The sequence below is a fragment of the Podarcis cretensis genome (genome assembly GCF_951804945.1).
Source record: "Podarcis cretensis genome assembly, chromosome: 14".
Lineage (NCBI taxonomy): Eukaryota > Metazoa > Chordata > Lepidosauria > Squamata > Lacertidae > Podarcis > Podarcis cretensis.
Window position 1 is genome coordinate 10,034,317 of NC_137183.1, and position 27,288 is coordinate 10,061,604.

General features: G+C 44.6%; 1 protein-coding gene across 1 annotated transcript; it reads left to right on the top strand.

Annotated features, from left to right (window-relative positions):
- The first annotated feature begins 1,190 nt into the window (after positions 1-1,190).
- SNX1 (sorting nexin 1) lies at positions 1,191-23,927 on the top strand. The gene is made up of 15 exons (XM_079953351.1): positions 1,191-1,350; positions 5,159-5,261; positions 7,141-7,277; positions 8,492-8,558; positions 11,258-11,301; positions 12,807-12,948; positions 13,632-13,710; positions 15,082-15,157; positions 17,849-17,962; positions 18,231-18,324; positions 19,312-19,517; positions 20,847-20,990; positions 21,315-21,395; positions 22,706-22,777; positions 23,489-23,927. Exons 1-15 carry the CDS (start codon positions 1,231-1,233, stop codon positions 23,537-23,539), a joined length of 1,530 nt encoding a protein of 509 aa, XP_079809477.1. The 5' UTR covers positions 1,191-1,230; the 3' UTR covers positions 23,540-23,927.
- The last annotated feature ends 3,361 nt before the right edge of the window (positions 23,928-27,288 follow it).

A 27,288-nucleotide genomic window follows, 5' to 3' on the forward strand; every position in this document is an offset into this window, starting at 1 on the left:
TCTTTGAGGGAGGGATATAAATGCAATAGATAATAAATATACAATGTGCATTATCAGGGGTGCCAACTTGAATAAAACACTGTAGGGGCTCAGGTAAGCCCTGTTGTTTAGTCGTTTAGTCATATCCGACTCTTCGTGACCCTATGGACCAGAGCACGCCAGTGTCTTCCACTGCCTCCCACAAACTCATGCTGGTAGTTTCGAGAACACTGTCCAACCATCTTGTCCTCTGCCGTCCCCTTCTCCTTGTGCCCTCCATCTTTCCCAACATCAGGGTCTTTTCCAGGGAGTCTTCTCATGAGGTGGCCAAAGTATTGGAGCCTCAGGTTCAGGATCTGGCCTTCCAGTGAGCACTCGGGGCTGATTTCCTTCAGAATGGAGAGGTTTGAACTTCTTGCAGTCCAGGGACTCTCAAGAGTCTCCTCTGGCACCATAATTTAAAAGCCCCGCATAATTGGTCACATGATGCAGTGCACACACCATTTGAATGGGAATGCCTATTAACTGCGTGGGAGTGGCCCCCTCAAATATTTTATTGTGGGGGCCGAAGCCCCCACGTCCCTTAGGAGTTGGCCCCTACGTGCATTATACAAAGTAGCAAAGCGCAAATTTGCACATTCATAAGTTTGTGTGTGCATGTGACAAATTCGGGAGGGGCCATCCCGTTAGATTGTAATGCACTGCTTTTGGGGGGGAGTGGGGAGGAATCCCCCCCTAACCTCCCCACCCTGTCCTGTATTTTGCCAGAACCAGGTGGCAACCCTACGTGACGGAAGAGGCAGGATCTGTTGCCCCTGAGTGTCTTGACATTGCCTCAAGCGAGCCGTGTAGTAGGCCGCCTTGCGCTCCTTGGAAAAGCAAGGCGGAGCCAGCTGCCCAGCCCCAGGCATGCGTCTACTCGGGAGTAAGCCCCCCCGCTCAATTCCACGGAAGCCAAGCGAGGTGGGACCAGGCGTGGGCGAGGAGGATGCCAAGAGGCCACGCCCTGCTCCTCGCTCCCCGCGCTCCGATTGGCTGCCCACCTCCGTCCCCCTCTCCTCCCCCCTCCTCACTCTTTCCCAGGGGCGGCTCCGGCTCCGCCCCTTTTTTTCCCCTCTCCGAGGCCCCGCCCCCTCTTCGTCCTGGCGCCGCCGCGGGCTCCCCTCTCCCCATAAGCCGCCTGTTGCCGCTTCCGGCGGGGCTGTGCGGGAGCCGGAAGTGGCCTCCGCGGGTGGCGGCGGCGGCGGCGACATGGCGTCGGGAGGCTCCCCTGTGGACCGGCTGCCTCCCCCTTTCCCCGCGGCGGAGCCTGCAGGCATCCCGGAGGCGGGCAGCGACTCGGACGGGGAGGACATTTTCACCGGCAGCTCCGTGAGTGGCTTCCTCGGGGGGGGGGGGGCGGGCGCCCTGCTGGGACCCCCGCCTGGTCAGTCGTCGCCCTCCTTCCCCTCAGCGCCGCCTTGAGAAGTTTCTGCGGACTTGGCCAAGGGCGAGGAGGGGCCACGGCGGCTCCGATGCTCCCGTGCGTCGTCTCGCTCGAAGCGGAGCCTTGCGGGGTTCAGTGGGGCTTTGCTACCCCGGAAACTGTGTGTGTGTGTGTGTGTGTGTGTGTGTGGAGCAGAAAATATTAAAAATAAATTTAAGGAACAGAGGGAGAAAGAGGGAAGGGGAGGGAGTCAAGTTTCGAAATGTTAAAATGACTGTAAACTCATTGAAATGCATAAAACTGAAAATCATTATATATATATATATATATACATATACATATACATATATATATATATATATGCCTGGCGTTCTCTGGTCCATGGGGTCATGAAGAGTCGGACACGACTAAACGACTAAACAACAACAACAAATATATATATATATATATATATATATATATATAATGAGAAATTGTGTGTGTAGGATTGCAAACTTAATGGCAGTGCAAGCTTTCGGAAACGGGCTGCAAACTGCCCACTTCTTTAGTTTCCACGAAGTTGTTCAGCAAGGGTGTGGGTGTATCTTTCCGTGCATGCGAGTGGGAAGGTGCGGTTGGTCTGCTTGTGTTGTTTTCGTCGTGCATTTTGTGTTGTGCTTCTGTGTTGTAAGGCGCCCTGTGACCTTCCAGTGAAAGATGGTGTACGAATTCCATAAATAATCATGCATGTGGGGCTGGAAAGTCTAAATGGCGAATATCTTACCCATTTCCCCTCCCCTTTCCTGTATAGGCACCTGCCTTCGGAGGGTAGCCCATTTATGCAGTCTTCCTGTACTCTGTTACTTGAAGATGTGTTATGATAAACCTGGTGGCATTTAAAGTGCCACAAGGTTCTTTATTGGTTTTCCTGCAATAGAGTGGGCATGGCTTCCTCTCAGAATGCTGCAGATTGATTGATTGTAAGGATATGGTGATGGGAAATCAAATCTTGGGCTTATGTTATGAAACTGTTGCATGGTGGAGGCTTGGAAGCAGTTTAAATCTAGAACATAAAATCACCTTCGCCCCCTCTTTTGGATGGCTGGAGGTCCCACTGGTGTTGACTGTTTGATCAAAGTTCTAGACTTGGGTTGAGTTCAGGTCTAGGTTTCAATTCAACCGCCCTGAGCCTGGGGAGGGCGGGGTATAAATAAATTATTATTATTATTATTATTAATTCCCAGTTTTGTCCATTGCATTAAAGCAAGCAGCCTAATATGTTACCTCTCTGTAGCTACTTAATCTATTATCTTTTCTCTGTTTCACAGCCTTTCTTTGCTAATAAGACTTCTTAGGAGGCTCTCTAAATCCCATGCTGCATAAGTGCATATATTTTATATTCTTCCTAAGAGTTGCTGCTACTGCTTGTCATAAAATGAATTTTGTTTACTTTGAGGCTTGTTTTATGTTACACTTCTGCTGGAATACTAGGTCATACACCTGATTAGTCTTTAAACACCCATCTGTCACTTTTGCATCCTGAGTCAGTGGTATGTTTTCCACTGAACAGTCAGTGGCATAGCGTGGGTTGTCAGCACCCGGGGCAAGGCAAGTAATTTGCGCCCCCTAACCCATGGATTTGCGCCCCCTAACCCTAACCCCCAGATGTTGCGCCCGGTGCGGCCGGCCCCCCCTGCACCCCCCACGCTACGCCACTGTGAACAGTTATCCTCTCCATTAGTCTGAAAGGACTTGAATTTACTTTATGTTTAATTGCTCAAAAGGAGGATAACTTTAATCTACTGTCCTCAAAAGGAGCATAACTTTAATCTACTGATTCACATTCTTACTGTTGCTGATAATGACAATTTTTACCTGTTCTTATCAACAACATCCTGAAAAGCCTTTCTTACTGCATGCAAAAAACTGTGCCCATGTTCATTCAACCAGCCTTTGACCAGTCCTGGGGATGTTCATCGTGTGATGGAATATAATTGATGGGATGGGAAAAGTTTGGTGCAATTAAGTTTTTAGCAAAATTGTCCTATCCCGGTTACTTTTTTAGAGGATTACTGCTACCAAACTTAAGTTAATGTGAAGGGAACTTGTAAACTGCAAACAGGGCATAGAATTCTGCTTGAGGAGCCCCTTTTTCGCAGTGGATGCCCTATCTTATCTAGATGCAGCTAATTGGCTAAGAGTCATAGTTAGTCAATGTTTACCAGGTCTTATGTTTCCAGAAAGAAATGTTTCTTTCAGGTAACAGTCTGTGTGATAAACTGCAAAACCTAAAAAGTGAATGGTTTTGAGATACCTACATAAAAGGAGATGAACTTGAAATTCAGATTCCTGGTAAGGGGATGAGGAAGAACTCTGTGGCACCAATTGACTGGAAAGAATCAGTAAGCATGATGCCGGAAGTTGCTCAATCTCTATAGAAATCATGCAAAACTTGCAAAACTTCACCAAAATGACTAGAGCTGTTGGAAAGGCTAGCTTTACTCTGCTCAGTACAGTGGTGCCTCGCAAGACGAAAAGAATCCGTTCCGCAATTCTCTTCGTCTAGCGGTTTTCTCGTCTTGCGAAGCAAGCCCATTGACGGCTTAGCGGATTAGTGCTATTAGCGGCTTTTAGCGGCTTATCAGCTTAGTGGATAAGCAGATAAGCGGCTTAGAAAAAGGGGGGGAAATTTGGAAAAACTCGCAAGACATTTCGTCTTGCGAAGCAAGCTGTAGGGAAATTCGTTTTGCGAAGCGCCTCCAAAACGGAAAACCGTTTCGTCTAGCGGGTTTTTCGTCTTGTGAGGCATTCGTCTTGCGGGGCACCACTGTATTGGTAACTTTCTAAGAATTCTCCATGGATAATAGTATATCTACTTCTGATCTAATTCCCCGCTCCCTACAGTACCATATTTCTAGCTCTTACTGATACGGAAATGCAAGTACCAAAGCAGAAGAATGGACTAAGGCTCACAACACTGTATTTTGGGGAACAATACAGCCTTATTTAACTGTAGGGCCGCATGTTGCCATGAGCTGTGCCTTTTCATACAGAATAAAAGAGTGCAGAAACTTGCAGCCTCAAACTTCCAATCAAGTTTCTGCAACTTAGAACTTCAGGGAGCGCATGAAACATCAGAGCTTCCTTCTGAAGCAGTATGGCTCTGGCAGAGCTGCAGGGGGCTGAAGCCTTCCAAGGATTTGTTTGTCGTCAGCAAGCCTTGCTCCTGCAGCTCATTGCTCTGGCAACAAAGAGTCTGACTTCTAGCCTCAACAGCTCTGTCCATGGTGCCTCTTGGGGTCTGTGACCCCGTTCATGCTGCTATTTTATTTATTTATTTTGAAATTAGCAACTCAGCCGTGCAAACAGTGTCAGTGCTGTCTCCAGATACCAGAGCATTGTGTCTTCAGAAAGCTGTTGGGAAACAGTGGGCCTTTATAAGCCAGCACTACAATGACAGAATAGTGTAAAATGCACCAATGTATGCATTATTAATTCCGCCCCAAAGAAGCTTTTTTTGACTTTTATTCTTCATAGCTGCTGAGAAGAAACATACTTAATGTACTGAAATGGGAAGGTTTTTTTTTAAAAAAGTAAGGGTTTGAAAAACATTGGGTTTGCAAAATAACTTTACCTTTGGTAAAGTTGGCAGAGTTTTGTGAAACCCGTGGCATCCATGTGGCTGAAGGCATGCAATGTATTTTTTCAGGCATATACTTCAATAACAGATTTAACTTTGTAACATGTATAATAACTGTTATCTGTTCTTCTTAGAGCAAGCCAATGTCGCCTAAGAAAGAGTCTCCTGTACCAGTAAGAACTACCTCCACAGAAAATGGTGTTCAGGAGGAACAGGATGATCAGGACCTATTCGCAGGTATGTCTTCTTACCAGGTGTGATGGTGTAAGTTCTTAAGAAAGCATGCACTGCTGTGGATTCTCCAGTTACACAGGAGAAGACGTGCTTTGTGTTAAGGTGTTACAAAGTTGCTAGAAACAAACACCTTGACTTTGCAAGCAAGCCTGTCTGCTGATATTCTTCTGCTAAAACCCATGCACCACTTACAGCAGTCTTTTGCTGTTAACCCTTTGGCAGAAATGGGGCTTTAGATCTCTCCTATAGAAAATCTCTGGACATGAGCTCAAAAGTTGTGCTGTAGTGGCACTGCAGATCAAGAAATCTCCAGTTTTAATTTTGCTTTCACCACAAGCTCAAAGTAGGTGATCTCAGCCTCCGTGCCCTCATGTGCAACAAGAGGTGGGTGGGAAGTAATAATACAGAGTTATTTTACATGGTTGTAAGACTTACAGCATAGCGCACGTGAACATTTGTATGACCATTTATATGAATGCTAAATAGATAATATTAGATGGTGATAGTATTAGACACGTAAATCTGAGCCAAGGAGGATCATTGGAGATGTAAAACCAGGTAGAGTATTTAACTAGCTGAAAGCTAGTTGGAACAAACGTATGGTATTTCTAATTCTGGTAATTCTACTTGTTCAAATTAGGACAGTTTTGTGATAACTGCATGTTCTCCAAGGAGTGTGCTTATGCCCAGGCTAGTAGCCACTCTGTGTTTAGGTTAATTAAAGGAAGTGAAATTAGCAGGCCCTCAAGTCTTTGTACTAAACAATACTTGAAACATGAAAGCTCCCAAACAGGAAACCCAACCACCTCATCTGTCGTATGTGTGCCTAGATATGTCCCTAGGTCCAGACCACAATTTACATGTGTTCCTCTTCTTTTTAAACTGACAACTGGCCATTTGTTTTCAGATAGTTTGGGAACTGATGGGACCTGTTTGCTAACAAGATGAAGTTTATGCAAAATGAAGTTTATTCTTGTTTAGGTATTTTGAAAAGGTCAATAAAATAAGTTCGGAGAAGAAAACAAAGTTTATACATAACCTAAATGACAGCTTTCAGGTGGCTTCTCAGTGCAGTCCTGACCTCTACTGCTGAAGGCTGCATACTTCTAGATGACCGTTGTTTGGACCTGCAGGAGGGGAGATTGCTGTTGCGCTCAGGTCCTGCTTGCAGTCTGTCTTGGGGCACTGTGAAGACAGGATACTGAACTAAATGGACCATTGGCCTGGTCCAGGGGGCTATTATGTTCTTATGGTATGCAGTATGACTTAGGCAATTATTTCACTATACAGTGGTGCCTCGCAAGACGAAAAGAATCCGTTCCGCGATTCTCTTCGTCTAGCGGTTTTTTCGTCTTGCGAAGCAAGCCCATTGACGGATTAGCGCTATTAGCGGCTTTTAGCGGCTTATCAGCTTAGCAGATAAGTGGCTTAGCGGCTTAGAAAAAGGGGGGGGGAGTCGGAAAAACTCGCAAGACATTTTCGTCTTGCGAAGCAAGCCCATAGGGAAATTCGTTTTGCGAAGCGCCTCCAAAATGGAAAACCCTTTCGTCTAGCGGGTTTTCCGTCTTGCGAGGCGTTCGTCTTGCGGGGCACCACTGTAAATCCATCCTGAAAGAGCAGGAATTGGTGTTGCGGCCTAGTACAAAGAAGGAGTGCAGCAGCATTATAGTTGCATATTTATATTCCTTGATCAGATTTGATTGCCAAAGATTACGGCGAATCTCTAACTTGAATTCCTGCCACACAGGCTGGAATTGGGGAGGATAATGTCTAGTAGCTCTTCCTGATACATTTCTTCTGGCCTAGAAAAACTCAACATCTTTCCTGATTCCTAAACCATTCCGGTTCTCTGCCCCCAGTTATAAATCTTATCCACTTTCAGATGCCACTGTAGAATTGTCTCTTGATAGCACACAAAACAACCAGAAGAAAGAGATGGCTACTGTGATCAGCCCTGTCCCTTCTTTAGAGAAAACAGCAAATTTGCCTTCTAAGCCACAGTCAAAAACCTATGAGGAGGTAAGTGTTTCTGTGATTGTCTAGTCATATAAAGGTAAAGGTACCCCTGCCCGTACGGGCCAGTCGTGTCCGACTCTAAGGTTGTGCGCCTATCTTACTTAAGAGGCCGGGGGCCAGCGCTGTCCGGAGACACTTCCAGGTCACGTGGCCAGCGTGACGAAGCTGCTCTGGCGAGCCAGCACCAGTGCAGCACATGGAAACGCCGTTTACCTTCCCACTATAAAGCGGTACCTATTTATCTACTTGCACTTAAGGGTGCTTTCGAACTGCTAGGTGGGCAGGAGCAGGGACTGAAAGACGGGAACTCACCCCACCGCAGGGATTCGAACCGCCAACCATGCGATCGGCAAGCCCTAGGCACTGAGGTTTTACCCACAGCGCCAACCGCATCCCTCCAAGATTCACCCTTCCCAGGTGAATATACAATATATAACTGACTATATGTCTAGTCATATAGTCAGTTATATATTGTATATTCACCTGGGAAGGGTGAATCTTGGTGACTATTGTGAATAGCCTGCTACATCCCTAAGCTAATTTCATACCCACATCTAACAGGTAATATTTAAAATACAGTGGTACCTCGGGTTAAGAACTTAATTCATTCTGGAGGTCTGTTCTTAACCTGAAACTGTTCTTAACCTGAAGCACCACTTTAGCTAATGGGGCCTTCCACTGCTGCCGCGCTGCCGGAGCATGATTTCTGTTCTTATCCTGAAGCAAAGTTCTTAACCCGAGATAATATTTCTGGGTTAGCGGAGTCTGTAACCTGAAGCGTATGCAACCTGAAGCGTATGTAACCCGAGGTACCACTGTACATATATCCTGCCTTGCAACTTTAAAGCTTACAACATTTACTATTTTGTCAATTATATATAAATATTTGGTGGGGGACCCTATTGAACCTGACAAATAGGAAAAAAAACTTACAAAAATGAGTTTTTTAGGAGACAATTTTTTTGGAAACAGTAGGTTCCATAGAAATGCTTTTGGAGAGGATACTTCAGAGCTGTGATACTATGTTAGAAATTATGTTTTTTATGTATTGAACATGAATGAGCTCTACATGCTGTAGCATTCAGTCTACCCCCTAACTCTTTTAATATTCACACAATATTTAAATATACACATAAATGTGAATATTATGTTGTGCCTGATACACGTCCTGACAGAAGGTCCCTGGGTTAACTGACTTGAATGTACTTCTCTTACAGTTGGAAGAAGAGGAACAGGAAGACAAATTTGAACTTTCAGTGGAAGTGAGTGATCCTGAGAAAATTGGTGAGTCACTATGAAATGGAAATTACTTGACATAATTAAAGGGGAAAGCTGCATGGGTATGTGTTTTGCCTTCCGGACTGAGGAAGGCTAGTAATAAAGTTCTACTTTCGGTGGTGGAGCTCAGAACGGCACTGATTAAACTGTCAACCCCCATCACTTACTGTTATGGATCAGCTTCAATACTTTGCTCTTGCTTCTTGCATAGAACAGCAGTGCAAGATTCTGCAAAAGCTTCTTGTTTCTGAAGTTTTTCCTGTTGCCAAAAATGTGATAGAATAGTACTGTCAGGGGAAAAACTGCATAAATTGCTGTGTTAACTTCCCACTCCCCTTCTGTGCCATTGTGGGTGATAGTCGGCTATTAGCAGCATAAATCACCTGGGTTTCTTAACTTGTATACGTTCAAGTGTAATACAATAGATGCCTATTCTGAAGCTGGATGGTCTCATATATTGTGTTCTTGACCAGAAGCTTAAGGCAATTGTGTTCTGTTACTGCAGGTGCTGAAGTCATTGCTTTGAGCTTGTTTTCCAAGCAACAGATGATCCTTTTAAGTTATACTTTGTGTCTGTTGAGTAATTAATAACCTGAATATTTAGATTTTAATCTGATTCTATAGAGGCTTTTGACTGATGCACAGCTCTATAGAGGGGTGAAGCAGCAGTACAGCAGTTTGTTCAGCATCATCCCTCTCACTCCTGAATTTCTGTGGTGCTCTTTAAACTGCTCAACATTTTTAAAAGTCTTTGTGCTTTAAAAAGCAACTTGGGCCCTGAATACAAGAGCTTGCCTAAAACAATACCCGCACTTCAGCTACTCTTGTGCCCTGATTCCCAAAAATGCTACTTAAATGAGAGATAGCAGTTTGTTGGGAGCTGGTGTACAGGAACCTTAAAATTCAAATGTACACATGGAAGGTGTCATGGATTGCACCTTCTTGCAGCTGTTGGCTGAATGCACACGACTGTTCTCCAAAGTCCTGACTTAATACAACCAGCTTCTAATTTGCAGGCATTCAAAGCATGTGCACCATTTTCACCTAGCAACACCAGGAGTTGACTTCTTGGAGAGGAATATTTCAAGACCAGCTGAGATGCAGCTATTTTGCATAATAGATAATTTGGCACGTATCTTTTATTGCAGCTGCACAGATCCTGCAGATTTTAATACAGGAAAGGATTCTGCAAAAAGAATTCTGTATCTATTTATGCTACTTGCTTTTATACTTTCTATGCTCTGAAAAGCAAGCCGTGTGCAGTGAAGGGATTCTTTGGCCAGCATCCTGTGTGTGTTCTTTAAAAAAAAATGCCTTCAGTGCCATAACAGCCACTTAATTGTTCAGCCTGGGGCAGATGTGCAGAGCTCTCCCAGATCCTAGCAGTATAACAAGTCACTAATTATTATGTTAGGCTCATCTTTGTAGGAAGTAGAGACAGTACTTGGCACCACTGAGGAGCCACTATTGTGTAAGCTTCAGCTGTCAGCATCCTGTAGCTTGTATGGTTGGATAGCTGAAGGAGACCTCCTGGATCATCTGAACCACCTCCATACATGGGGGATGACTAGCAAGATGGAAAAATACTCAAGTGGGGCTTATTTATTCAGTGAAATGGGAAATGTTCAGAATGTATCATCTTTGACAGCTTAACTATTTTCTTCTTTGCTTGCTTGCCAGATCTAACACTCTGTTTTTAGTAAGCTTTACTTACAGTATTACAAACTACCATGCTTTTCTAAAATCTTCATTGCAAACTTGTTTCTGGAGTCTTCTATGGTTCACTGTTCCCCCCCCCCCCACACACACACACTCCACAACAAAATCAGCTGATGCACATATTATTCCAGCAGTAGCCTATTGAATTCCAAATGTTTTTAATATAGGAAACATGAGATGCAGCCCAGAATTCTGCATGCCTTTGTTATAACATCACATGGCTCAGCTTGTGATTCACTCTGCTGCCCGGAAACTTCTCGGCCAGAGCTATTGCTTAACTATCTCACTTTTAAATTGATTCATTGTTTAGCGCATATAACTTTTCATTTGCTGCCATTTTTAGCTTCACATCCCTTTTTCTATACTTGCTAGTTTGGTAAGTTTACGTTCAGCTTCAGGTAAATTGTGTCACCTTGCTAGGCTGAAATATAGTTGCCCAGCCATTATGGAAGTGTGAGTTGTTGCAGGTAATGTAGAATTCAATATTGGAGGATTGTCTTCCTGACAGTTTTCTAAAAAGCAAAATTCTAGGGTTTCACCCAACAGAATAGCATAAGCCATTTGGGAGCTAAGCAGGACTTCTGGGAAGGTGGATACTGGTCTACACTGCCTATTGCAGCTTTTTCCAACCCTGCCCCCCCAAAAAAAACAACCCTGATTCTTAATTTCTCGAGGTCACTTCATGCCTTGAAATGGTATGGAGTTCAGTATACTTCAAATGTGCTTTGAGCACATGTAAACACCATGATTGCACTAAGAACCTTGCGTAAGGTACACAGGCTAATCCACAGCCATGTGATAAGATCAAAGCTAGTTTGCAATACGTGGCATGACCCTCAAACAATCAGCAGAGATTCTTCAGCTATCCTGGGCAACAGCCTCCGTTAATCAGTTTACCAAGAGCCCACTAGGAGGAGGCATCCCCACAGTATGGCAGTTTGCTAGAGACAACTGATTTTTTCCTTCCTTTCTCCTCCTTTCCATAGGAGATGGTATGAATGCCTATGTGGCCTACAAGGTGTCAACACAGGTATGTCTTACACTCTTTCTTGGTAGCACCAAGTCCAATTAATGCAAAGTTCCTTTCAGTTGGCTTTCTGCTTAAATTGCCTTTCCATTGGTATTGCACTGCAAACCTTGGGTAGTCAATGCACTTTTCAATTGACTGATTACACACCAGTTTCTTTTCTTAGGGTAGTGCAGTCATTTCCCTCCCTACCCTTCCTATATTGATTGGTGCTGGCCTTACAGGGAAGCAGCAGAGGAGTCAGACTCCTGTGGCTTCCAGAGAGTACATTCTGAAGGAAAATACAGAAAACACAGTAAGATGCATCAAAAAGTTCAGAGGAAAGGCCTTCTCCCCACCCCAACCCCAACCCCCAGACACACATATCAAAGCACGATATAGAAAAACTGAACTTCTTAATAATAATAAAAATATTTTTGCATGATTGGAAACTATTTTAATAGGGGTGTGCAACCTCTTACACGAGACTCTTCTTCAGCATGACAACATTCCAGTTAATGGCTAAGAAATAGAACTTGAATACCTAGTTACACCAGCAGACTGTTCAACTACAGCTTTGCTTTGCTCAGCTAAGGCCAACTTAAATTTCTGGAGCTGAGAGTTAAAGGACTTTTTTATGCTCACTTGGTTCTGGGTAAATCTCAGTAAGAGGGAAGCTCCTAACAGAAAGCTTTTCTTAATATTTTCCATGAATATCTCGAAGCATCCGCTCTGGAATCTTTAGTCACATGCACATTTACTCAGTTTGGTTGATCAGTTAAAAGACAAGGAGTTGGTGAGTTAAATCTGCTCATCCTTTTGCAGCCCAGCCACAGTGCTGGTGGTTTCTGTTTCCAACCTGTGTTTCTCCTGTTCCTGCAAATGAGTAAACATATACTGGGCAGGATCCAAAGAGTTTCATGAGAGTCTTTGCTTCTGAACATAACTTCTTCATGCTGCATGGCAAACCATTTTTACAAGTTTTCTGGGGTGGAGGACAGTTTCATATGGTATACTCAAAGGGAAAGAAAGTGGCATAAACCAGGTCACAGCCTTATCTCTGTAGAATTATTGTATCCTGACCATGCCTGGGAACCTCTGGAGAGCAGCAGCTTCATCTCCATCATTGTCATTTTGTCTGAGTAAAAAATCAAGAAATATATAATTAATAACGTGAACTGTTCATTACCTTTACTATATGTAGTGCCTTTCATATTCTTATGGTACAATCCTAAGTATGTTTTACTCAGAGTTCAGTCCTCTTGTCTTCAAAGCAGTTTACTCCCAGGTAAGCAGTCAAAGGACTGCAGCATGTAAAATTCATGCTTGCCAATGTTGTGTTTTTCAGTTCTTTCCAAAAAAAAAAAAGTGTGTGTGTGGTGGCAGTGCAGCAGTGGCAAAGAATAGTTTATTTTTATAGCTTCAAGAATTCTGCAAGCAAAGCATCTCTATGCACATGCTTGTGTTTGTAAGATATAACTTGATACAGGATGCTCCATGTTAACGTGATGTCATTGTGTCCTCCTCAGACCACTTTGCCAATGTTCAGGAATAAGCAGTTCTCTGTGAAGAGGAGATTCAGCGACTTCTTGGGCTTGTATGAGAAGCTATCAGAGAAGCACGCACAAAATGGATTCATCGTCCCCCCACCTCCTGAGAAGAGTTTGATAGGTGAGGTTGGTCAGTTGCTCTGCCAGCAACAACTCTGCAGACCTCTGTTCTCTGTTTTCAGTGCATCGTTGTAATTGAGGTGCCCTTGATACTGTGATCTTAACCTTTCCAAGGTTATTAACACTTAAAACAATGGACTTTTAAAAGCATAACACTGTGCAACAAGAAAGCATCATCAGCCCACCTTGTCCGTGTGCGCCTTGTGCGTGTAATTGTTGGTTGCTCTTTGTTTTGCAGAGAGCGATAAACACATAAGGCATACCTGACTTCCTTCCTAATATTGCATCTCTGATAGTGGTGAGGTTTCACTGCCTGCTTCAGTTTGCAGTTTTCTATTACTCTGCTCCAATACTCCATGTGCCTCTCTCAGCCTCTTGTAGCACTTCTGCCTTTGGGCTCTACACAGAATGTTGTGGCTCTCTATAGAGAGCAGTGCCCTTCTGGACACACAGTGTTCATGTGACCTGTGCTGTTGTCATAATGCCTTTCTGGCTCTTTGACTTGCTCTGCAAGCACTGTTGGAGCCAGTTGCGCACAGTGCTTGCAGAGTGGAGAGCAGTTTTCTTCACATGGGTGCTCAGGTGCTGCACCGAGGACATATTTGTCCTATTAAATCCACAGTGAGAGCAAGCTGAAGGTGCAGCACAGGTACAGCTGACCATATTGCTTCATTCTTGTTCCAGGAATGACCAAAGTAAAAGTTGGGAAAGAAGATTCTTCCTCCACAGAATTCCTAGAAAAACGTCGAGCTGCCTTAGAAAGGTAATCACTCCATGCATGTAACTGTCTGCTGTAGTTGACCATTGTCAAAGGCCACAGTAAGCTGTTCACTTGGCCTACTCTGCTATGTAAAACTCTTTACTGAGGAAAAACTGCCATATATGGAGTCAGTTCATTGGTCCCTCTAGTATTCTCTGAATGGCAACAGCTCTCTCAATCCCCAAGCAGAGATCGCTCTGAGCCTTCCTAGCCATATGCCTAGGTGGGGTGATGGAAGTTGCCACCCAAAATATCTGGAGGGCACTAGGTTGGGGAAGGCAGCCATTGGGCTTTAACCCTTCTCCTTTGTGTTGTCAGAGGAGCAAATATTGAAAGCTTTGGAAGAAGTGCCTGAAATAATTCATAATACAAAACGCAGCCTCCTTTTCGTTCTTGACTTCTGAGAAGAAATCCTCTGACTTCAACCTAATAAAGAAAATATCTCCTTTGCTTTCAAGCTGACTTTAACAAAGCATGCTTTTTCTTAAAATTCCTCAGGGTCATCATCCTGTGAATTTCCATCAGTTATAAAACATTCTCAGTAACCATACCTTTACAAACAAACAAACAAACCTCTTCTAGCATGATCCTACTAGCTGAAGTTAAATTCTGATAAAAACAGGGGCTGGTAAAGATAATTAAAATCGAAAGCAGGTTCAGGTATCTCTCATTGGATAGGGAAGTGAGAGAGGAAGCAGGCACCGTTCCAGTTCTTGTTCTGCTTTGTTACACTTTTGCTATCAGTGGTGCAGACTGCAAAAGGGTCACCTTCCTTTAAGACATCACATGTTTTGCTCTATTACCTTTCCTTATCTAGGAGTGTGCCTCTCAAATGAGTTGGAGAGCAAACCTGCTAGCCAGCAGTTTTGCAGAGGCCGCACCCCATAGTCTTTCCCTGAATAAGTTACCTCTCTTGATGTTGGGAGTGGAGATGGCTAGAGCTTGGCTTCTGAAATTCAGCTCCAAAATGTCACCCTTGCACATCTTGCCTGATGCAGTGCTTTCACCAGCATTGCTGCTCCCCCAGTCTTCTGTCTCCCCCGCCAAGAGAAATCACACAGCTTGACTCCATCACCTGATTCTAAACCCAGAATCCCACTGCTTGGCATCTAAAGAGCCGTTTTCAAGCTGAAACAGACATCTTGCCCATCATGCCAACCTAAACATCCCTGTCATTCAAGTCTCCTTCTCCATTAACAGCTGCCACCACACATTCCAAACCATACTCCCTTGGTTGTGGATCCCGGCAAAATGCAAATTCCACACATTCCAATTGTCCTGAATGTTGTGATGTCAATGTGCATTCCCCGCCCCCTTTTAAAAAAATAAATGCTAAATGAAGGGAGCCTGGCCTCATACTTTCCTCTCCCGCAGATATCTTCAAAGAACGGTCAACCATCCAACCATGCTGCAGGACCCAGATGTCAGGGAATTCTTGGAAAAAGATGAGGTTGGTTTGCTGCCGTACCTGAGTGCACAATACTTGTCTGCAAAGTGTTTCTGCACTTGGGGCCTGGTTTATTTATCTAACATAGTTTATTTGGTAAAACGCTTGAGGAATTCGTTTTGTAGATGTTCTCAGTCGGAACGAACTTCTACTCTCGGACACATTGGTGAGCTGCAGAGGAGGCAGAAAGGCACAAACCTTCTCACAGCTTCTCTGTCAAAACAGAGAAACCACTTGTGTGTTCTCCCTCTGGTCAGCTGCTCTTGGGCCACTCAGTCTTGCAGCAATTTGATGAGCGACATGTGACACCTGATACAGATTGACTGGGACTTACTCCATGCCACTTCAGACTGTTCTTCCTGGAGTGGGGCTGAGGAGTTTCTGATGGCATAGGGATTGCTAGATGCGTAAACACTGAGGGGAGGTTGTTGTTTTTTTAATGGTCTTGTGCTCCAGCCCTAAGCTCTTGAGGTCCCTTCCTTATGCAAGCCTTGTGATTCATTTTTGTCAGTATTCTTTGGGTGGTATTCAGCAAAGTTTACTTGGAGCAGAGCCATTGAAATGAATGGAGCTAACTTAGTTAACTTTCTCCTTTTGCAGTTGTGTAGGGCTAATATGGGACGCGGGTGGTGCTGTGGGTTAAACCACAGAGCCTAGGGCTTGCCGATCAGAAGGTCGGCGGTTCGAATCCCATGACAGGGTGAGCTCCCGTTGCTTGGTCCCTGCTCCTGCCAACCTAGCAGTTCGAAAGCACATCAAAGTGCAAGTAGATAAATAGGTACCACTCCAGCGGGAAGATAAACGGCGTTTCTGTGCGCTGCTCTGGTTCGCCAGAAGCGGCTCAGTCATGCTGGCCACATGACCCGGAAGCTGTACGCCGGCTCCCTTGGCCAATAAAGCAAGATGAGCGTCGCAACCCCAGAGTTGTCCGTGACTGGACCTAATGGTCAGGGGTCCCTTTACCTTTACTAGGGCTAATATTAGACACTTCAATGCATAGCATGGCCACAGCTTCTTCTCTTTGTTTCTCTCTGTAGTCGTAACCAACTTCTCAGCAAATAGGCTTAGTTTCAATCCTCTGGTTTCGTGCTGAGGCATCATGGCTTGTTTCTGCTTTCCTTCCCCACTGGTTCTGGTTTGAAATTAGGCTTTCCAGTCAATGTGTGGTTTTTGGGTGAATTCTCACCACAAAAGTTGCCTAGTTGTATCATGTTCTCCTTTTTTAAAAAAAAGGAAAGAAAGCAAGTTCTAATCGTTATACACAGTTCACAAATCATAAATAATTACCCGTATGTTCAGGGAACACTTGGAATGTGTTCTAGGAATGGGACTGTAACAATATCCCTCCATTGCTTCCAAGTCATGGGCTTGTATTCCTAGCAGCTCCAGAGGCATGATTTATTATTAGGTCTACTGGTTTTACTTGTTTCCCAAAGGCGTCTGGGCCACTTGGGGTTTACCTATATACCTGAAGGAGCGTCACCGCTCCATCGTTCAGCCTGGACACTGAGGTCCAGCTCCAAGTGCCTTCTGGAGGTTCCATCAATGCAAGAAGTGAAGTTACAGGGAACGAGGCAGAGAGCCTTCTCAGTAGTGGCACCCACCCTATGGAACGCCCTCCCATCAGATGTCAAACAGATAAATAAATATACCACTTTCCATAGACATCTGAAGGCAGCCCTGTATTGGGAAGCTTTTAATGTCTGGTATATTTTGTGTTCTTTTATACTCTGTAAGCCGCCCAGAGTGGCTGGGTCAACCCAGTCAGATGGATGGGGTACAAGCAATTACTATTACTATTATTGTTACTGGGTTGCGTAGGTTGTTCACTGAACAGCCTTATTGGAGGAGGATGCTAATCTTTAGCAGGCGATTGGATCAGATGAGGTCTTGATGCCTTCTTGTACTCTGAGAGGCCTCCTGAGCTGTTGGGCCCAGCTATCATGAAATTGGAAGAGAACAAGATTAGAACCTTATAAGATTTCAAGAGCTACTCCCGTGTCCAGCCCAATATGACATGTTAGCAGCTGCACAATAAACCCCTCTTCCCACCTGGTGGTCCATCCCAGCTGACTAGTACGTAGCATGGAAAGAAAACAGCAAGTGGGCCAGACAGTCTCTTTCCAAAGCAGGGACCCAGTCCTAGAAGGCAGTTTCTATATGGGAAGAAACACCATTCACAATTGATGGGCCTCGGAGCTCCTTTTCTGTTTTACAAGAGGCTTTTCCTAGTGCAGAATACAGGCTAGTGCTTCCATTTTCTGAACTGTATGGAACTCGGGAAATATTCTCTGCCAAACATTGCTGCCTGCCTCTGTTTGGAATCTCTCTGGTACCCATTTACACTTCATGCTTCTTTCATGGCCTCTTAATATAAGACTTCAAGTAGCTCATTTTGTCAGTGCTGTAGATCAGGGGTAGGCAACCTAAGGCCCGGGGGCCGGATGCGGCCCAATCGCCTTCTCAGTCCGGCCTGTGGACGGTCCAGGAATCAGCGTGTTTTTACATGAGAAGAATGTGTCCTCTTATTTAAAATGCATCTCTGGGTTATTTGTGGGGCATAGGAATTCGTTCATTTCCCCCCAAAAGATATAGTTCGGCCCTCCACAAGGTCTGAGGGACAGTGGACCGGCCCACGGCTGAAAAAGGTTGCTGACTCCTGCTGTAGATGATCAGGCTTTACTCTCCCTACAGTTGCCACGAGCAGTTGGCACTCAGACCCTGAGTGGAGCTGGACTTCTGAAGATGTTCAACAGAGCTACTGATGCCGTCAGCAAAATGACCATCAAGATGAATGAGTCGGACATCGTAAGTTTTTAACAGCTGTATGTTTGACATAAATGTATTTCTTTGGGGAGTGTTTGTGGAAGTGAATACCTATCTCAGGGGTTGCCAACATGGCGGCTTCCAGATGTTGGCGGACCACAACTTGCACCATCCCCGAGTATACCATGCTAACTGGGGCTCATGGGAGTTTAACAGCATCTGGAGGGCACCACACTGGTGTTTCCAGGCCTAGCTGGATATTGCATTGACTTCCCTTAAAATGAGACCTTAATGGTTTTACCTCTTTCAGTGGTTTGAAGAGAAGCTTCAGGAGGTAGAATGTGAGGAGCAGCGCCTGCGGAAGCTACATGCTGTTGTAGAACTGCTAGTTAATCACAGGAAAGGTAACGTCACTGGACTGGTTGGGTGCAGGTGGGAGGAACCAGTTGGGGAACCACTAAGCAGAGAAGGCTCAAAGCCCGGGGAGTGGTGGTGGGACAATAATGAGTGGTCAGAGGGAAGAAGACTGAGAAGAGGTAACAGGATGTGGTGAGCTGAGAGGCTGTGGCAGAGAGCAGTCCAGAATCAGAGGCAGAAGCTGAAGTAGGGGAGGAGGGAGGCCAGGAGGCAGAGATGAGTCAGGCTCATGAAGAGTCACAAGTGTCTCCCCCTCCTGCTGCAACAAGCTTCCCCCCATCTCCTAGAACCAGAAGAGGCAGGAAAAGGGCAGAGGAGAGGTTGGATTCACACAGGCACAGTCTCTAATTGCTTGGGGAAAACCCTGGAGAGGAGGGCACCTAGGCAGCCGTGAAGAGGTGGGGGCTTTCAGTCTCTGCAACTGACCATAGGGCAAGATCTACCAGGGATGAACTGCTGTGCTCATGAGGCCTGATGCTCCGCCAAGTTTGTGCAGATCATATTTTTGCTAATAAAGCGTTAACTCCATCTTGCACAGTGTGATTACTGTGGGCTCGCTCCTGGCACCTGCTTTGTAAAGCTGAAAAACTATGCAAGACTTCTGTAGATCTCTGTGCAGCATCTTGAGCATGCAAATCACAGCTCAGCAACCTTTTTCAATCCAAACTTGCACATTCCCTTCTGGGAAACCTTCCAGGGGCTACTAAGGCAAAGAGCTTCCAGGGGCATGGGAAGCTGCCACGTGGCAAATGGCAACATGCAATTATTGGCATAACATGTGGCAAACTGTAATCCAGGTCCTTACTTTCTGTAGCATCTTCAGTCTCCAGCTGCAGCATATCCCAAAATACCAAACGGTGAGGTGCAAGCCAGTGGATTGTGTAACCAATTGCTGCATCTCCAATGGTGATCTTTGGCTGGCTTAGTTTCTCACGTTTCCTGCTGCGCTTAATGCTTTCTGTTCCACCCACCAGAACTGTCAATGAGTACGGGTCAGTTTGCCAAGAGTTTAGCCATGCTGGGGAGTTCAGAGGACAACACCGCCATGTCCCGGGCGCTCTCCCAGCTGGCTGAGGTGGAAGAGAAGATTGAACAGCTGCACCAAGAACAGGCCAACAGTGACTTCTTTCTCCTGGCTGAGCTCCTGAGTGACTACATTCGCCTTCTTTCTGTTGTGAGGGTGAGAATGCTTTGACAAGAAGCTTAAATGTGTTGAGGTGTAATGCCTATGTTCCCTGTCATGGGCTTGAGAGCCCCAGTCCTGCTGCATTCAGAATGCTTCCAGGCCTGGCCCCAGAATCTTGAGATACAAACAATAAGTCTGTGCTCTGAATAAACCCAGGTGTGTCGCTGTACACAAGTTAGGACCAGGCAGAGGGCCTTCTTGGTAATGGCACCTGCCCTGTGGAACGCCCTTCCGTCAGATGTCAAAGAAATAAACAACTATCTGACTTTTAGAAGGCATTTGAAGGCAGCCCTGTTTAGGGAAGTTTTTAATGTTTGATTCTATTTTTAATATTATGTTGGGAGCCACCCAAAGTGGCTGGGGAAACCCAGCCAGGTGGGTGGGGTATAAATAATAAATTATTGTTACTGTTAATTAATTAATTAGCTGCCTTTGCAATGCTACTGTTCTTGACTGGGCTGTTCAGCGAGCTAATATTAGACAAGGGCATTTTAAATTGTCTCTAGCCATTCCCATGATCCCTTCATTCAGATTCCAGAATAGCAATGAGTCTGTGGGTAATCAAACCAACAACTCTCTGCTATTCTGGCATTGATGACTGTGGAACATCCAGGTCTCATCCTGCTGTTCCACTGTCCACAACATGTGTTGGAGGTGGAGGGAGGTACCAATTTTTATTTTTATTTTTCAAATTTATAACAAAACAGTGCCAAATTAAAACTAATAATCATCATCAACCTTTATTACGGTCCAGAGACCCAACAAAAACACATTTTTTCCAAAAACGGGCTTCCCATTCTCTCAGATTTCTATTATTTCCCCTTTTAAATGCTGCTTATTTTCCAGATTTATCTCTAATTAACATCCTTTTTAAAGCAAATTTCTCAACCATCAGTTGTCCCATTACCGACTCCTGCATATAGATAAAACAAAAGTATATCAGATAACAACAAGTGAGGTTATAGTAATTTAAATCTTTCATTTTTCTTTCTAAGTTTCATGTAACTGCATTTTCTTACCCTGAAAGTTACTGTCCTCTGCCTACTTGCACAGTCATTCCCACAGAAACTCCTCTTTTCCATCTTAATTTATATGCAAACTCAATTCTTTCCTTTTCAACGTGTTTTCATTTGAGTTACCAGCCTCCCAAGGCCATTTCTTACATTCCACTGAAGATGCAGCATTTACAGCCGGCCATTTACAGCCGGAATTGTACCATACGTTGGAGGGTCTTTTGATGCTCTGATTTAACCTATTGTTGTGTGTGGTGTTGCCTGGTGGAGGAGAGACTCGTTCTGAAGGTGTGCCCTTCCCTGCCAACAGGGTGCCTTTGACCAGCGGATGAAGACCTGGCAACGCTGGCAGGATGCCCAGATCATGCTGCAGAAGAAACGAGAAACGGAGGCTCGGCTGCTGTGGGCCAACAAACCCGAAAAGCTTCAGCAAGCCAAAGAGGAGATCTCAGAGGTGAGAGGGACACCCAAACCTAACGGGTCTCCTCTCTCCATCCCTGTTGGTGTGTGTCTCCCTATCCTAATAAGCCCCGAGGAACCCAGAAGGGTTATTTGAACCAAATCTTCATCTGTAAGCAAGGAGAGACGGCATGGTTCTTTCTGAGATGAGCCCCTCCAGTTAGTGGGGAAACCCGATGGTTTTAACAAAAACCTTATCTTTATATATCTGCTTACATGTCTGTTCTAGGGTGTTGTGTAGTGGCAGGTTGTGTGTAATGAAGATGTACACACACACACTTCTGCATCATCACAATCTGTCCTTTTCACATTTCTGCAGTGGGAATCTCGTGTGACGCAATATGAGCGAGACTTTGAACGAATATCTGCAGTTCTCCGGAAGGAGGTGTTGCGGTTTGAGGTATAGAACTTGCATTAAGCGCATTGGAACCCCTTTAACTTGACAGTATAACACGGCGCTGGCAGACCAGGGAACTGGTTTCCTACCACTCTGAACTGAGATATTGCTGGGCGGGGGAAGTTGAGAGGTCTCATAACTAGGTTTGACTTGGATGCTGCTTTCATTGCCCTTAATTTGGTAAACTTTGCCCTAAAGCAGATACACAGTGGTTGGTAGTCTCTGTGTCAAGGAAAGCTAAAGATTTGGATATGACTCAATGCTTTAACATGGAGGTTTCAGTTTCCATTGCAAAGCAGCTCCAAGAAATGCTGGTCAGTTTTCCCGTGATAGCTTGTGAGACTGGGCTGCAGGTATTTAGGTGGCTTCAGAATCTAGCGTGAAACAGACCTGTTGGCTTGATTTTGCTGGGCAAAACTGCAACAGGAGTGGGCAACAGCTAGGTGTGAATCTATTGTTGGATCTTTTGGTGATTCTGCAGTAGATAAGCTAAGGTTTCTGGTTTACGTTTAGCAGGAGCAACAGCAAAAAGCCTTTTTCTAGATTGGGCTGCTTTAAAAGAACAGCACTGCTTTGGGGAGAAGCTGGTGTAGATGCTGCAATTTAAGTTCCGAGCTTCAGTAAAAAGGTAAAGGGACCCCTGACCATTAGGTCCAGTCGCAGATGACTCTGGGGTTGCGGAGTTTATCTCGCTTTATTGGCCGAGGGAGCCGGCATACAGCTTCTGGGTCATGTAGCCAGCATGACTAAGCCCTTCTGGCAAACCAGAGCAGTGCACGGAAATGCCATTTACCTTCCCGCTGGAGCGGTACTTATTTATCTGCTTGCACTTTGATGTGCTTTTGAACTGCTAGGTTGGCAGGAGCAGGACCCAAGCAACAGGAGCTCACCCTGTCACAGGGATTCGAACCACCTACCTTCTGATCAGCAAGCCCTAGGCTCTGTGGTTTAACCCATAGCGCCACCCATGTCCCTGGTTCTGAGCCTTTGGTGCAAGGTTCTGGTTAGAAATAAGGTAGATCTGCAAACTGTATGTCCGCCTGTTCCTGCTGCTCAAAACAGTCATCACTCTTCTGTTACAGGAAGATAATTTCTGTGGCATCTTGGGGGTTGATTGGTTTTGTGGCATCAATAGGCAAAGCTTGTTTTTGTTTGTTTAATTGGGCATGCAGCTCTCTACGAAGCAGGATGCCTTCAGTATCAAGCCGAATCCTAGTGCCTGATGTCTCATAAGAGACTTGCTACAACCTCTTGTTGGGAGGGTTAAGTCTTCATTATTATTATTATTATTCTTTTACATCCTTTGTCTACAGAAAGAGAAAACAAAAGATTTCAAAACTCATGTGACCAAATACCTGGAGACGCTGTTACATTCACAGCAACAGGTGAGGGAGCAATCAGCCATGTACATCTTCCCTTGCCTTTCATCATTTGCCGGCTATTTATCCCAGGAGACACCTTGCAGAACAACGCAACCCAGTGAAATGCTCATCTGTCTTGTTAGAGTTGCCCTGCTTTTGCTCCTATCCAGTACATAATGCAAGTGGGATCCCATATGAGAACGAAATCCAGTGGACCACAAAGTATAGCTGTCCTGTGGCCTTTCAATACAGACTCTCTCCAGTGCATTACACAAGGCAGAGCACAGCTGTATGTTCTTGCCTAAAGAAAGGTGTCCCAGCAGCTTGCAGGGCCATGTTGATTACCCACATAAAAAGAATTAAGGAAGGGAACAAAGCCCTTCAGTGGCCAAAGTCGTCTTTTTTTTTTTAATAAATGTTTATTAGCATTTTCAAAAACCACACAAAAACAAAAATTAGACAAAAAATAACAGAAATACAAAAATACAAAACTTAAAAAACAATTTAAAAAAACACATAAAATTTCAATTACTTATTTTCATTTACCTTGTTTCTCAGACCTCCTCACACCTCCCCTTCCTGTATTCCAATTTAAATTATTAATTCAACAAATCTTTACAGTGGCCAAAGTCCTTGGTGGGTGGTAAAAGGGGGTGGCGTTACCAGCTACTTTTAGATGAGCAGCTTGTGTTTTCCTTTGCTGACATTTCCTCCTCTTTCTTGTGTCCTGTGCAGTTTGTGAAGTACTGGGATGCATTCCTGCCGGAGGCAAAGGCCATCTCCTAACCAGGCCAAGCAAACTCATGCAACCTGGACTGATTCTGCCTTTACTACATTATACCTCTTGGCCTTTCAGATGGATCCTGCAGAGCTGATAGACTCCACAAGCAAAGCAGCAGTTTCCCCAGCTAGTAACTCTTCTTCTAACTGTATATTTTTTCATTTAGGTTCATATATATATACACACACACACAAACAAACACACACACATATATATATTTTCCTATTGAAGAGACTAGTCCCCTGCTTAACAAGCCAAGACCCGCTGTAGGGAGCGGAGAATGGGCAGGGGTTATTGTGTATTTTTTGGACTTTGGTATTGGACCCAGGAATGCTTCCTGTGACTCCTGTGGTGCCATGACGACTATGTAATAAAACTTAAAATCAGGGCTAATCTGTTTCTTATTTCTGCATTGTGGTAGCTCCTGGCAAGGAGGTGCAATGGAACAAATGTTACTATCGACTGAATAGCTGTGTTCTGGAGAAAGCAGTCATCTGCCAGAATCTGCCTGTCGCTCGGTGCCACAAGCAAAGCCCTGGCATTCTGCAGCAGGAGCTGGCAGGAGCCTTCAAATGACTCATGCTTTGTTGATGGTGTGTGTGAATTGTGAATATTCAGTCTTACGTACTTTTCAGTCTACCTACACTTTCCCCTTTTCTCTGTATCCACCAGCCTCATTTTATCCCAGATTGCAAACTCTCCAAACCTTTCATGCACTTCTAGCGCAAGAGCTGCTTCTGCCTGAGCAGCTTGTTTTGAGAGGCTCACTGTTTGAATCAATCCTGGCGCTTTGGGGAAGAGCCATAGCTCAGTGACAAAACAGATGCCTTGCGTGCAGACGGTCCCCTGGTTCCATCCCCAGTAACATCTCTGGGTAAGGCTGGGAAGCTCCTCTTTGGAGACATTACTGAGCTAGATTAACCCTATGGTCTTGACTCTGTTTGAATGCAGCTTCCTAGATTCCCTTGATTTGCAGGTGGGGAAGAGAAGATTGCTGGCCAGTCTCTCCTCATCCTTGGAAAAACCTGATTTAAATACCAGCAGCCAAACATTGTCTGGTGCTTGCTAATATTCTAGTGTGTAGTTTTTTGTTAAGCTGAAAACACTTGATTTCTTGCCTGCTCAGAGTCCGTGCTTTGATTTTGTTCTCCCCCACTCTGAGACATTGGTGCTAAAGATTCAAAATTAGCTTGACCACAACCATGCCCTTAAAAACCTTGTATGCATTTTTATTTGCCTTCTGCTTTCAGTTCTAATAAGCTGGGGCTAGAAGTCTCTGCAAACTAAATACCAACTGATATTAAAGAAGGAACCTGAAAGTCTTTTGTTTCTATGCTATCCCATTAAATCTATATCTGAAAAGATTCCCTGCTCCTTGCTCATCCACGTAGCCTGCAGAGCAGCAGTGGGTACTTCATCCCTTTTGCGAATATATATTTCTGTTTTGTTCTTGTTGGCATAGACTCAGATTGGGGAAGTGGGTTATAAATCCCGCAGATGTTCTGTGGGCTCAGCACAAGGAAGTATGAGGTAGTGTCACTTAAGCCAAAATGATGGGTTTACTGGGGGGTAGGGAAAAACTGTATTGAGCCCCCAAGGTATTTGTTCTAGACTCCTATACATGAGAGAGGAGAAACCGGAGCAAGAGTTACCCAGAAGTCCTTCTGTTCATTCAGCCACTGATTATCAGTTCCATTCGCAGGCTGTGCAGTGTATGGCAAACTGATAAACTGGGTGGCGCCCCTGTACCTACAGGGCGTGGAAAAACAACCACAGATGCCACTGGGCACACTTATGTTGTATTGAGCCCAAGTATGTTGTATTTGGGTTGGTCATCCATTATTATGGTCAATAGGTCAAAGTAGAAGCCATTACAAATTCAGATAAAATTTGCTATACAGTGGTACCTCGGTTTACGAACTTAATCCGTTCCGGAAGTCCGTTCTTAAACCAAAACCGTTCTTAAACCAAGGCATGCTTTCCCTAATGAGGCCTCCCGCCGCTGGTGCCCTTCTACCGTTCGGCTTCCATTCTTAGACCAAGGTAAAGTTCGCAAACCGGGACACTACTTCCGGTTTTGCGCCGTTCTTAAACTGAATCGTTTGTAAACAGGACTGTTCTTAAACTGAGGTACCACTGTATAGAAGAAGAAAATACAGCAGTGGTACCAGGGCATGAGGGAACATAAATACCCCCAAAAAAGGTTGTTTATTGCCCTGAAGCAGGGTATATGCTGTGCTGTGCCCCCTCTTTTTAGCAATCCCCCCCCAACTTGCTTGCTTTGGATAATTCTTCTGTTTTCAGTTGATGAGTGAGAAATAACTGCAGTATCGTTTTTGGGGAAAGGCCTATCCCTTGAAGCAGAGATGGAGAGTCTTTGGTCCTCCAGATATGACCGGACTCAACTCTTGTCAGTCTGAGCAAAGCATGGCCAATGGTGTGACCTCTGGAGAGCCACCAGTTTTCTTTAACAGAAAGACAAAATGCAGGGAGGGAAAGGGAGAACACTGGCATTGTTATTGGCCCATGGTAAATAACTTTGCCCATGATAAATTGATGTCTTTAGGGGGCTGAAACACTCCTTGTTTTGTAACTGGCAGTGACTCTCCAAGGTCTAGCCAGAGAGAAGCATTTCCTATTGCTCTGTCATCTAATCTGGAGATGCCAAGGCCAGCTTGGGGAGAGGGGTCTCCTCCATCATATAAATATCATTGTTGACTTTATAACTAGTCTATACCATTGGCTCTTGTAGTAAATATTTAAAAGAGGGGAAGTTAAAACAATCCAACTGCTGAGTAACTTCTTATCTGTGAAATGCCTGAGTATTCAACTGGAAGTCTATAATACATCCCCAATCTTGAGAGAAGATAACAAAGATTAAAGCTAGCTCATTTCAAGTGCCAGGAATCTGAATCACACACTGGCAAGCAACTAGGGGCTCATTCATGCTGTTGCTTAGCATGGCTAAGTAAGCTTTCTGTCATTCCATTAATTATCCGCAGTCCATACTATATTCTCTCCAGACTGCGGCTTCCCTGCACTTTCCCCTCCCTCTAGCCATTATTATTACTATTATTACTATTATTATTGTTGTTATTGTTATTGTTATTATTTGTATACTGTGCTATACCTGCAGATCTCAGGGCAGTTGCAACATAAAATCACAATATTAAAACCACAAAATAGACAATAAAAACAAAAAAAAAAAAACCAATAACCCTCCCCTCCCCAACACATTTTAAAAGAGAATCGGATGTCAACCAACCAAATAACTGGTTAAAGAGGAACTTTGTCCCAGATGCCTGGCGCCTAAAAGAGTTTAATGAAGGCGCCAGGCAAATCTCCCTGGGGGGAGAGCATTCCTCAAAGGGAAAGCCATTGCAGAAAAGGCCCATTCTCAAGTTGTCACCCTCCAGATCTCTCCTGGAGGAAGAAATATAATAATCTTTTAATACCCCCCATTTTTTCCTAATATTTCTTGATCATTTAATAAGTTCTCATTTCATCTCCATCTCATTGGGAAATTTTGCCCTGTTCTTAATTCCACAATAATAGAGTTGTGAACTGATAACGTTCCGGGTAAAAATTCTACCTTCTTTATCTTAATGCACAAATCTCTAGAAAGCCATACAGAGTCCATTCCACTCGCAGAATGATCCGCGCTAGCATAAAATGTGAATGGTGGAAGAAGAAAAGGGAGCGGGTAAGAGGAAAGTCGGATAGAGGAAAGTTTGGGAAGGAGGAGGGGAATTGA

What these genes read in the sequence shown, in the direction of transcription:
- SNX1 (XM_079953351.1), top strand. Translation starts at nt 1,231, where the DNA reads ATGGCGTCGGGAGGCTCCCCTGTGGACCGGCTGCCTCCCCCTTTCCCC. An exon ending in TGATCAGGACCTATTCGCAG is followed by an intron (nt 5,262 to 7,140) that starts GTATGTCTTCTT and finishes ATCCACTTTCAG; the next exon opens with ATGCCACTGTAGAATTGTCT. An exon ending in AATTCTTGGAAAAAGATGAG is followed by an intron (nt 15,158 to 17,848) that starts GTTGGTTTGCTG and finishes CTCTCCCTACAG; the next exon opens with TTGCCACGAGCAGTTGGCAC.